The 12,486-nt window shown below is 39.0% G+C and overlaps 1 protein-coding gene across 2 annotated transcripts in view; it reads left to right on the plus strand.

Moving 5' to 3' along the window:
- Nucleotides 1-3,397: 3,397 nt before the first annotated feature.
- Nucleotides 3,398-12,486, plus strand: part of NAF1 (nuclear assembly factor 1 ribonucleoprotein) — a 147,264-nt gene continuing 138,175 nt past the window's right edge. Inside the window, exon 1 of one of the 2 annotated variants that reach the window (XM_049905511.1) lies at nucleotides 3,398-3,609. In XM_049905511.1, the coding sequence (XP_049761468.1) occupies nucleotides 3,528-3,609 (82 nt within the window). In that variant the 5' untranslated portion in view covers nucleotides 3,398-3,527. The remainder of the gene's footprint in view (nucleotides 3,610-12,486) is intronic. The other variant, XM_049905512.1, reaches the window with a different exon arrangement.

Below are 12,486 nucleotides of genomic sequence, written 5' to 3' on the forward strand. Positions count from 1 at the left end.
AACGTCAGGAGTGACCTCATTACTGAGCTGAAAGGTTGTCTGGGGGCCATACTCTCAGGGTTTCTGCAGTCTCTGTCAGGCCAGCAACTCTGGTATTTCTTTTGAGTTAGAATTTTGTTCTACATTTTTCTCCAGCTTTGTCCAGGACCGTTTACTTTGATCCTTGTCAGAGCAGTCAGTGGTGGTAGCCAGGCACCATCTAGTTGTACAGGACTTAGTCTGGTGGAGGCCATAGTAGCTGTGGTCCATCAGTCCTTTGCGCTAATCTTTCCCGTGTGTCTTTAGTTTTCTTCATCCTTGCTTCCAAAGGGGTGAGACCAGTGGAGCATCCTAAATGGCCATTCACAAGGTTTTAAGACCCCAGACGCTACTCGCCAAAGCAGAATGTCAAACATTTTCTTTATAAACTCTGTTATGCCAATTTAGCTAAATGTTCCCCAAAACCATGGTCCCCATAGCCCCCAGTCAGCAATTCAGTCCCTCAGGGAGTTTGGATGCGCCTATGGAGCTACTGTGGCCTTGCCTTGTACAGCTTGTGCTGGCTTCCCCAGTATGGTGTACTGTCTTACCTTTCACCAAAGTTACTGCTTATCTTTCGTCTATTGTTTTCCATCCCCACCCCTCCCCTCCATCGTAACCATCAAATATTGTTTCTTTTTGTATGTAAACCTTTTCATGAGTTTTAACAGTACATACAATATTTGTCCTTTTGTGATTGGCTTATTTCACTCAGCATAATGTCCTCCAGATGCATCCATGTTATGAGATGCTTCACAGATCCATTGTTGTTCTTTATCATCGAGTCTATTGCTGTCATTTCGTAGTGCTTTTTTTGTGTGCTAATGTTTTCTTTGTTCCTCTTACTCTCCTGTGTGGAATTCCTTTTGCTTGTGAATTTCTTTTGTTTTTGTAGATTTTGTTCTTATTGAGACTTTATGTTTTTCTTCTTTATTTTGATGAATAAGTTTGTTAACTTTCTTTGTGGTTACCTTGAATTTTACCCTTGTCTTCCTAGGAAATAGGTTCTTATTGTTACTTGGTATTGCCTTGCCTTCCTTTCCATTAGAAAGTTCTATACCTATAACATTTATTCCCTCTTTTATTGTTCTGACATTGTTGCCATTTATAGATTAACCTCTCTGGTTCCCTGTTGCAATTGTTTTGGTTTTGGGTAGTCCTTGAGAGTTATATTTCCTACTTTGGCATCTGGCTGGTATGATCTTACATCCTAGATTCAGGCTGTGATTTGATGTTGTTTGTTCTCAGACCGAAGGACTCCCTTTAATAATTCTTGTAAGTTTGGTTTGGTTTTTACATATTTCCTTAATGTCTGTCTAATCTGGTAATGTCCTAATTTCACCATCATAACTGAACAAAAGTTTTGCAGGATATGTTATTCTTGGTTGAAAATTTTTTTCTTTCAAGGTTTTATGTATGTCATCCTACTGCCTTCTTGCCTGCATGGTTTCTGCCAAATAATCAGAGCTTAGTCTTAATGTTTCTCCTCTGTATGTGACTTTGTTTTCTCAAGCTGCTCGCAGGATTTTTTCTTTGTGTTTGGTTTTAGTGAGTGTGATTATGATATCCCTTGGTGTTTTTCTTGGGGGGGCCTATCCTATATGGGGTTTGTCGAGCTTCTTGGATGGTCAGTTTTTCATCATTTATGACATTAAGGAAGTTTTCTGTCAGCAATTCTTCAATGATCTCTGTGTTTCCTGTTTAATCTCCCTATTCTGGAACTCCAATCACTTGCAAATTTTTGCTTTTGACTGTATCCCACATAATTCTCAGCATTTCTTCATTTTTTTTCCTGATTTTTCCTCAGAGTTGTATCCAAGTGTTTGTCTTCAATTTTGCTGATTCTGTCTTCCATTGTTTCAAACTTGCTCCTCAGCCCTTCAATGATACTGTCCATTTCTGAAATCTTGTTTATCTTTTGGATTTCTAATTGTCGTTTTTGTATGATTTTCAGTTGTGCATTTTTTTTGGCATTTTGTTCCTGTACTTTCCTGAATTCTTCCATTTTTTTGGTCTGTATTTTCCATGAATTTGTCTGCCTTTTCCAAAAATTTGTCTATTTTTTCCCTCATTTTTGTCTGCTTTTTGTTTCAACTTTTGGATTGCTCTGAATATTAGAGATTTGAATTACCTGTTAGGTAGTTCTAGTGCCTTTTCTTCTACTGGAAAGTCATTTGGTGTTTTCTTTTGGATGCCTACTGGACCCATCCTTTCCTGTTTTTTTATATGTTTTGATATTGTCTGCTGTCTTCGGGACATTCAGTACTTATTTCTTTCATTTCTCGATTGTAGATTTGTTTCTTTTGTCCTGCTTTTTTGTTTTATTTTGTTATGTCTGAGCAGGTGGGCTTTGCATTCTTTGCTGTTTGCTCATCTGTAGTCATGATACGTTTCACCTCCTTGTCCAATGGGCAAGGCCATTCAGCTGTGGTGCAGCAGGGCACGTCCAGCTGAAGGCGAGGGGCTGGGATAGGTTGTTTACAACACATACTAGGGCTGACAGGGCAGGCCAGGAATTAGTGCTGGGCAAGTTCCAGTAGGCTGTGCCTGGGCTGCTCAGAGGTGTGATGTTCAGAGCACCTACAGTTAGGCAGGAAGGAGGGGGGAGGTTTTGATGTGTGGGGCTAATAAGTGTATGGTAAAGAGGAGAGAAAAACAGGAGCCAAAAAAAGAAACAAGCAAAGAAAGAAAGAGAAAAAAAAAAGCTAAGGGAGCTTACCATTGGAGTGGAGAAATGAGAAACTGAGAAATGGAGAAAAGCAAAGGGGAAAAGAAAGGAAAAAAACTAGATAAAAATTTGGAAAAGAAAATAAAAGCCCCCAGGAGTCCCAGAGTCCCACTGGTGGGGCTGCTAAGACCGGGGGCAGGAACAGAAGATAAATGTAGACAGACAAGAACTGAGAAATGAAAACAGACAGAAAAGGTAAAAGAGAGAGGAAAGAAAGAAGTGCCTCTAGGGATCCCACCTACATGGCTGGGCAAATTGGGGGAGTGGGTCCTCAGCTGTATAGTGCAGCCTGGCTAACAGGGGCTCCCAAGCTGCAAAAAGAAAAGGAAAACAAAGAAACAAAACAGAATAAAGCAAAACAAGAAAGAAAAAAAAAAGCCCCAGGGATCCCACCAGCATGGTGTTGAGGGCCAGAGGAATGGTTTCCCAGTAGAGCGTGGCTTCAGAGCCTTTTAAGAAGGAGCAAAGGTGGCATACAGATCCAGGTGTTCCAGAGAAAGGAGGGGGAGGTCATAGAAGGCACAGAAAAAACCAAATGAGACAGAAAAAAGCAATATCTGCTCAGGGGCTGGGCCAGTGTAGGCAGGGCAAATCCAAGCAGCCTGAGGCCAAAGCAGTTGCCTCCCAGCCAAGAGACTGCAGCTGGCAGGAAGCAGAGGAGGCTGAAGGTGGCGGGGCGGGGAGGGGTTAGAAAAGCATATATCATTCTTTAGCGGGTGCTCTGTCTCCTGTGGGAACTTCCTGAAGCTGCTTTCCAGTGCTCCCTGACCGCTGATCTCCGATGTGGGTAGGGAAAATCCATGTGGCATGGATGCTGCACTTTTTGGCCAGCGAGCCACCACAGCCAGCCAGGAAGCTTGAAGGTACAGCAGCAGGGGAGAGAATGGGGGATGGGAAAGTGTGTATCGCTGGTTACTGGGTGCTCTGTCTCCTGCTGGGAGTTGGGCAAAGCTGCTTTCCGGTGCTCCCTGTCTGCTGATCCCTGACAGGAGTCCAAGATGGCGGACCCGTGCTGCATTAGCTGAGGGGGCCCTCCGCACATATCTCCCCTTGCTCTCCATCCTCTGTCAGTTTCTTACTCCGGTCTGTGTTTGGCTGAGTTCTCTAGCTCTTCATTTGGCACTTCAGGTTCCAGGAATGACGTTTTTCTGTGTTTTACTTAGTTTTTTGGATCTTTGCTGTGGAGGGACGGCATGCTGCTTTTGTCTATGGTGCCATGTTGATCGGAAGTCTAGTATCAGCCTTCTAAGTGAGTTTCCTCCACTAAAGACAGTTGCCGAGCTTAAGCTCACACCCTTTCCCAGAACACCGTGCAGATCACGACTAGACACCATAGGGGTAAAAATGCCCTGTTCTCTTGCTCCAACTCAGGACAACTCAGAAGGGACATGCCCATTTCAGCCGTCAGTAGAGTTAAGTGATACCTTTGTTGAAATAGCATTGCAGCCCAACCTCTCCTTCTACTTGATCCTATTTCCATCCCTTCCACAGGTATTTATCCCAAAATACTTTATAATGAACTATTTGCACACTAATCTTAGTCTCAGCGTCTGCTTCCTGGGGAACCCAATCTGCAATATCTGATCTCAGAGATTAGAGGTTTTTCTGAGGAAGTAACTTTGGCTGCTGAGCTTTGCAGAGAAATAACCAAAAGAGGGGGTGAGAACTTTTAAGTCTAAAGCAGTTGTTGTCAATTGCCTTCGGGAGGAATTTGGCGATGTCTGGAGATATTTTTAGTTGTCAAAACTGGGGAATGCTACTGGCATCTAGTTGGGTAGAGGCAGAATGCTGATAAACAACCTACAATGCACAAGAGCAGCCCCTCACAACAAAGAACTGTCTGGCCCAAAAGGTTGAGAATATTGAGAAACCCTGGCCTAAGGAAATGCATATGAAGAGGTTCAGAAGAAGAGGTGGGAAGAAGCATGGGACATTTGAGAAATTAATGGAAGCTCAATATGCCTGGAACACAGAAAATGATGAGGAAGGAGGAGAGGAAGACTGCAGAGTAGGTGTTGATTCTTAAAGGAAGATGATTTTTATATTAACCTCAATGGAAAGCCACTGGAAACTTCTAAGCTAGGGTCTAAAAATGATCACGTTTGTGTTTTTAAGAAATCATTCTTGTGAACGTGTAATGGCCTGGATAGGAAGGTGTATGATGAACATGTGAAGGATGACGTTGTTTTGGATTAGCGTGATGGCAGCAGAGATGAAGAAAAGCAGAGGAATTTGCGAGGTATTTATGAGGAAGAAGTAACAAACTTAATCATTGATTGGAGAGGCAGCACAGTGTCACGCTAAGTGCATGGATTCAAATTCTAGCTTCGCAATTTATAATTTTGTGGCCTTGAGCAGCTCTATGTAATGTCTCTATGCCTTGTTTTTTTCACCTGTTATGAATATTAAATGAGTTAATTTTTGTAAAGGGCTTAGGAGTGCTTGGCACATGGTAAATGCTATAAAAGTCTTTTTATTTAAATTAATTTAAATGTATTATTTAAGTAATAGGGAAACCCTGGTGGCATAGTGGTTAAGTGCTATGGCTGCTAACCAAAGGTTCGGCAGTTCGAATCTACCAGGCACTCCTTGGAAACTCTTTGGGGCAGCCCTACTCTGTCCTATAGATAGGGTCACCATGAGTCAGAATCTACTCAACGGCAATGGTCTGGTTTTGGTTTGGTTATTTAAGTAAATTCAGGGGTTAAGCATAGGAAACAGTCAAGGATGACACCAAAGTTTCTGGCTTTTCTGCTTTGTGTTAAGTGGTGTTATTGTGCCATTAATTGAGAAGTACCAAAAGGGGAGTCTTCTGTTTTTTTTTTTTTTTTTTTCTTGTGGGTGGTGAGAGCAATAGCCAGGTCCATGGTGCAGTATTACAGAAACATATAGAGAAAAAGGGTTGTTTACATGGTCAAAACTGTTGAGAAGCAAAGTGAAATGAAATGAAAATGAGAGACACTTTATTTGTTTTTGTAAGTAAATCTTGAATATATTTGAAAACAAAATGAGGGCTGCACTAAACAAATTGTGTCACCTTACTCTAAACTAGGAATGACCAGTAAAAAATATTGCCGCCCCCAACCTGGCATTGTAATGAAAATGATTATTGGGCTTGATTCACCTCCTTCCCAGGAGGTAATTAAACAGTGAGCTAATATTGATTCAATTATCTTTTACCACTTTGTGACATTAATTGTTGCTCATCTGAGTAACAAAGAAATTCTACCAACTGAATTCTAAAAATTCCATTACCTCAAAAGACAATTTAGTTTGAAGTCTTTATGTTAACACTTTCCTTATTCTTATTTAAAAAATTGATTGAAATTTTCATTTTCCAGGAGATAGTTGGATAAGCACTCTACAGGACCAGGATCAGAATTTTAACACAGTAGGAAAAAAAAAAAAATACTAATAATATCATTTGTGAATATTATTGAACACAGGTGGTTAAAAACAAATCTAAATTTGCAAAGGTGCCCGTCCACATGGAGGCATAAAAGAAAAGAGAAGTTTGAAAAACAACTATCCAAAATTATAATGCTAAGGACTACAAAACACAGCCTGACTTAGTGCAAAAACCTAAGATCCTTGGGATTTTCAACTGTTTATTTGGGGCAGAGTTTCGCAATACAGGGAAAAGATTTACAAGTACATAGTCTTTGCAGCCTATTCTATTTTTATGTGTCAATACACACTTTTAGTTAACTGAATGAACTATTAACATAAATACGTTTTTAAAAAGGAAAGTCATATAAGGGCTTGGGGAGCTTGTTTTATGCACTGTAACCCTAGAATAGAGAAAAAGAAAGCCCAGTAGTAAATTTGAAGTGTTAATTGTATAGAGAAAAATAGAAATTATTTTATTTGTCTAAAATGTCTAATTCTAGAATTTTGTGAATTTGTACAAGGTAGGAAAAATACTAGTGAAGGTTTGTATGACACACACTGTAGGGACTAGACAGACTTCTGGTTTGGGGCTGATGTCCAAATTAAAGCTTTGAAGCACATGCTCCCCAGTAGAGAGACCAAACCCTCTGACAACGAATGGAAGTGTTTTTTAAAACCTTCACAGAGAGTGTTTTCAGCATAGGAAATCAAGTCATAGAATTTTACCAAACAGAAAATTATTTGTTTTTACTATTGAAAATCTTGGGCTTTAACAAAACCTAAAAAGAAAAAGAAAAAAAAAATGAGGTTTCAATCAATAATTCTTCAGAACATAGCAATGATTTGGCTGAATATTTCTACACCACCAGCAGTCAAACTGCATGACCCGCTTGTTCAGTCAGTGTAATCAACGAGAATGATCTTGACAAGTTTAGAAAACAGAACTCGAAAGGGAAACTCATAGAATACAGGAAAGAACTCTTTGAAAGTATTAGACAATCATACCTACAAGAAACAGATATTAGGATTTAATATAATTATGACTAAAAGTGAGAAAAAAAATGAATCATTTTTCCCTTTAAACACGTTTTATCTTTTTTTGTTGTAGTTTTTTGTTTTTTGAGGGAGGCAGGGTGGGAGGTGCTTATATTATAAATTGACTAGACCAGGGCTTTCTAAAAATTTCCACAGTGTAATTCATTTGTAATTTGAGCACTGATCTCCATATATAAATATTTATTGTACATTTTCATTTCAGGTTGAATCATGTAAAATAACCCACGAAATAACTATTTTATATGGTTCTAAATAATATGAACATTATAGACAAGGATGTAATAAAAATAGACATGAGTGATTTTTTACTTTTTCATGCATTCCAGTGAAAAGTCCCCCAGATTGCATGGGTTATTTTACAGCCCAGTGTACTGGACTATGAAATTTTAAATATAGTACGGTACAGCAGAAACGAATATAACTACAGCCTAACAGTTGCTGTGCAATTGATTCCAATTCATAGTGACCCTATGGAGTAGAACTGCCTGATAGGGTTTTCACGGAGGAGCTGGTAGATTCGAACTGCTGACCTTTTGGTTAGCAGCTGAGCTCGTAACCACTGGGCCACCAGGGCTCCATAACTGTAGTCTAGGTAAATGAAATTAAGTATGTTTTCCTCCTGGGGCTTTCCCAACCCTCTTTTATATTTACCTGCTCCCCCTACTCATTCGGCTCATCTGTATTGCCTTTTGTAAAGTTTCTGTACTAATTATAACCTTTTTTCCGAATTAGATACACCTACACATTCCTGGCTCACTTTTTTGTTTTGAGGGAGGAAGAGATGAAGGTGTTTGATTTATAACAGCTTTTTTCAAATTTATATCACACTTTTGAAAATAATTTAAATATGAATTTTGAAGAATTTGTTTAATTCTTTTGAAGAATTAAAAGACTTACAAAAGAATTTCAGAATTTAAATTTTTGAAGTTCCTCACTACTGTACTAGTGGTCATCGTTCAGTTTTACTGTTTCCTAATTCAGGGTGTTAATAAATTCACTTTGATTAGCATTTATGGTCACAGCATATAAAATATACAAGCAAATCTTTTTCAAATTCCTAAGTGTTACATAATATTAACAAGGACTGTTTTTTTTTTTTTTTTTTTTGTCTTGACCCAGTTTTGAGATTATGGCACGGTTTCCCCTTATGGGCAGTTGGCTAAGCTTATACCCCAACTATTCCCCTTATCAACTCTAACATTCCTGGGTTACAGTGAATGAACCCTATTGCCAGAGGCTCCCAGATGCCTAGCACCTAGGGATGGCTTCTTTTTCCTTGGGCCTGCAGAATTACTCAAAATACCCAACCCCCAGGAAGCCCAGGAAACCTAGTTAGTCCCACCCCACTTGCCATATATAACCCACTTCCTATAGTTCCAGTTTACTATAACTCTTGCTGCAGGTACAACCCCCTGTGTGGCCCTCATGGCAACCTTCTCTCATTTGGAGCTATAAATTAATAGACAGTTCTGACTTTCATAGAGCTGAGTGTCTTTGTGTTGTGTCTCCAAGGACCAATAATCATACCTAATGCTGGAGCCCTAGGGGCACAGTGGTTAAGAGTTTGGGAGCTAACCAAAAGGTGCGCAGTTTGAATCCACCAGCTGCTCCCTGGAAATCCTATGGGGCAGTTCTACTCTGTCCTATAGGGTCATTATGAATCGGGTTTGGTTTGTTGGGTTGTGTCATATAATTATGAAATAATAAGAAAACAATTTTTGAACATCTTATTTTTAAAAAGAATGTGTACAACTTATTCAACTGCATTTATTACCTCTTATACGCCAGATGACTTGGGTTATATATGTGAGCAAAGCAAAGATCTCTGCCCTTGTGAAACATACTTTGGGCAGACAATATTTTAAAATGGAATTCAGTAAGCTGAATTATTTGATGTCTGATTTTTTTTATTTCACATTGAAGACGTGCTTGATAATATATATATTTTTAATATCAGCAAAAGGGAAAAAGCAGACACCTAGCAAAAATTCAGGCTTGTACTAAAACTACCATGCAAGATGTGATGGCAAGATAAAAAGAAAATATGGTAAATATTAACAATCATGTCAGGAGGAATTCAACAAAACAAACTGGGCTTATGCAGTCATGAGTTAAAAAAAAGAAAAAGTGTTCCTTAGTGCAAGTCTCAAAAGTATTTTAGAGCATTTTTCCAGAGGGCAGAAACAGTATGAGAAAGTCTTGGCAGGAATGAGAAATAAATAGCAATGAAATGTTACATTGGAAAAGCAGTGGAGCATCCCCAAAATAAATGTAAAATAGCCTGGAACCTTTAAATTATTATTTACTAGGGATTAAAAATGTTCAAAATGCATATTTTATTATATGACAATAGCTAGAATCAAGCATTTAATCTGAGGGAAGTGAAGTCAAAATGAATATATATTTTTAAAAGAAGAATTTCTTTGAAATTAAGTTGCATCAAAGTACATAGTACTTGACAAATATTTAAATGACAAGGTATTGTGCCAAATTCATTTTTAAACATGGTTGATTAAACAAGAGGAAGATGACCTGCTTTATCAAATGTGTTTCTAGGTAGCAATGTGATTTGAAATTTTGAGCGCCAGTCATAGCCCTCTAGTGAATGGGCTCCTTCTGAGCACCAGATCTGTTCCTGAGGCTCTGACAACCTAATTTTACTGTGAAGATCCTTAGCACTGGGCAAAGCCCACTGGCTAAAAACGAGAGGTATAGAGCATCCTCTGACTCATTTTTTTTTTTTTTGAGGCTCCAACCACCATGACTTACTCATTAATTTTTAATACCATTAATGATACTCACAGAGACCTAGTTTCACCTCGACTGGCAATCTTGCACACGTAAGCACGTGTTTTCATCTACTGTTTCTACATTAAAGAGAACTAGAGGAATAGAGGTGTTTCTCTCCTCCAATTCCAGCTTGCATGGAATCATGGTCTTATTTTATTAGGAAGGTTATTAAAGGCTCTCCATCTTCCTTTCTACCTCATACACTTTATTTTAAAATAAATATTTTAGAGTCTATAGCCTTCTGCTTTTTTGGGAATGAAAAAATATTTCAAACTACGTCATGGATTGAAATGTGTCTCCCAAAAGTATGTGTCTCAGTTTGGCTATGCCATGATTCCCAGTATTGTGTGATTGTCCAAGATTTCGTCATCTGATGTGATTTTCCTGTGTGTTGTAAATCCTGTCACTATGATGTTAATGAGATGGATTCACGGTGGCTATGTTGATGAAGTCTACAAGACTAGATTGTGTCTTAAGCCAATCTTTTGAGATATAAAAGAGAGGAGAGTAGAGAGACAGGGGACTTCATACCACTAAGAAAGCAGTGCCGGGAGCAGAGTGCATTCTTTGGACCCGGGGTTCCTGCACAGAGAAGCTCCTAGTCCAGAGTAAGATTGATTAAAAAGACCTTCCTCCAGATTCCCCAGGGAGAGCCTTCACCTGGAGCTGATGCCCTGTATTTGGTCTTTTAGCCTACTAGACTGTGAGAGAATAAACTTCTGTTTTGTTAAAGCCATCCATTTGTGGTATTTCTGTCAGCAGCACTAGATGTTTAAGACAGCCTAAATTTTCTCTAAAATTCTCACACATCACTCACAGTGCTGTCCATATTCTGAATATACTGTTATAAAAACTTTAGAGCTTACTATTTACTTTGGAGTCCCTGGATGGCACAATTCGTTAAGCACCCAACTACTAATCAAAAGGTTAGTAGTTCTAACCCACCCAGAAGCACCTTGGAGGAAAGGTCTGGCAATCTGCTTCCAAAAGATGAAACCAAAACCAAACCCATTGCCGTTGAGTTGATTCCAACTCATGCTGACCCGATAGGACAGAGTAGAACTAGGTTTCCAAGGAGCACCTGGTGGCTTCAAACTGCCACCCTTTTGGTTAGCAGTCATAGCTCTTAACCACCACGCCACTACCTTGAAAACCTTATGAAGCATAGCTCTACTCTGCACATGTGAGGTAGCCGTGAGTTGGTATTGACTCCACAATAACTGGTTTGGTTTTGGTTTGGTGTTTATTTTAGGGGGCACTGGTGGTTCTGTGGCAGAATCCTTGCCTTCCATGGAGGAGACCAGGGTCTGATTCCCAGCCAGTGCACTTCACGTGCAGTCACCACCCATCTGTTGGTGGAGGCTCATGCACTGTTACAGTGTTGGACAGGTTTCAGCAGAGCTTCCAGACTAAGACAGAATAGGAGGAAAGTCCTGACAGTCTACTTTCAAACATCAGCCAGAGAAAACCCTATGTATCACAATGGTTCAGTCCACAACTGACTATCGAGATGGCAGAGGACTGGGGACCATTTTGTTGCATTGTGCATGGGCTTGCCGTGAGAGAGGGGCTGCCTAACGGCCACTAACAATAACAACATGGTTATTTTATATTCTTCTATTGCACATTTTTAAATAAAACTTAAATTCCAGATGTGGAATAATTGAGACTTCGTTGAATAAAATTTTATTTATTTCTGAATCCATTTATTTAGTGTAAGCTTTAAAAAATATTTAAAAGCAAATATGAAAATTATGTTGCATAAAAGTTGATTCAATTCTGCCTCATTAAAAAAGAAAAAAGCAACACTTATAGATTAGGAAAAACAAAAGTCACAGTTTCTGATGTACTTGTTAATCAGTGTTACTTTCTAGTGGATGAATATTTCTATCCCAGATCATTAAAAACAGATTTATGAATGAACTAATGAAGAGAATCATCTAAAGAAAAAAGTCCTGTTTAAAAATTGAATTTTGGCTAAGACTTCAGCCACAATGGTGCTCAGATTGCTAATAACATGTTAGGTGACCTTTGGCTCTGCTTGAAGCAACGTGCCCTCTGCTGGTGGTGGGATTCAAACCAATAATGACTCATTTGCTGTGGCGCTAAGAAGCAGTGAATGCTTCTGAGTGTTCTGTGTTATCTTCTTTTAGAAATTTTTTTGGGTTTACTGTTTAATAGCATTACCTCAACAAATTTTATTTATATCATGGACCGTGTACTTTGTGAGTTGAATTGTTTGCTTTTAAATATCACCCACATTGCTTCATTCTGTAAGGCATCATTAAACAGCAAATAGCCACTAAGAGGAGTAGGATGACTTGAGCTAATTCTGTTGCAATCCATGCTTCCTAGATTCCCTTTACATTTTTTCCTTAAATTTTGTGCTTTCATGCTTACAAAGAATTCCTCTAGGTCCTCATTTCTGAAACTAATAAAGCTAATTCCCAGATGCTGGAAATACTTGGGTGATTGATGGAGTTTAATTATACCAGTGCAGCAAA

Source organism: Elephas maximus, chromosome 13 (genome assembly GCF_024166365.1).
Source record: "Elephas maximus indicus isolate mEleMax1 chromosome 13, mEleMax1 primary haplotype, whole genome shotgun sequence".
Taxonomy (NCBI): domain Eukaryota; kingdom Metazoa; phylum Chordata; class Mammalia; order Proboscidea; family Elephantidae; genus Elephas; species Elephas maximus.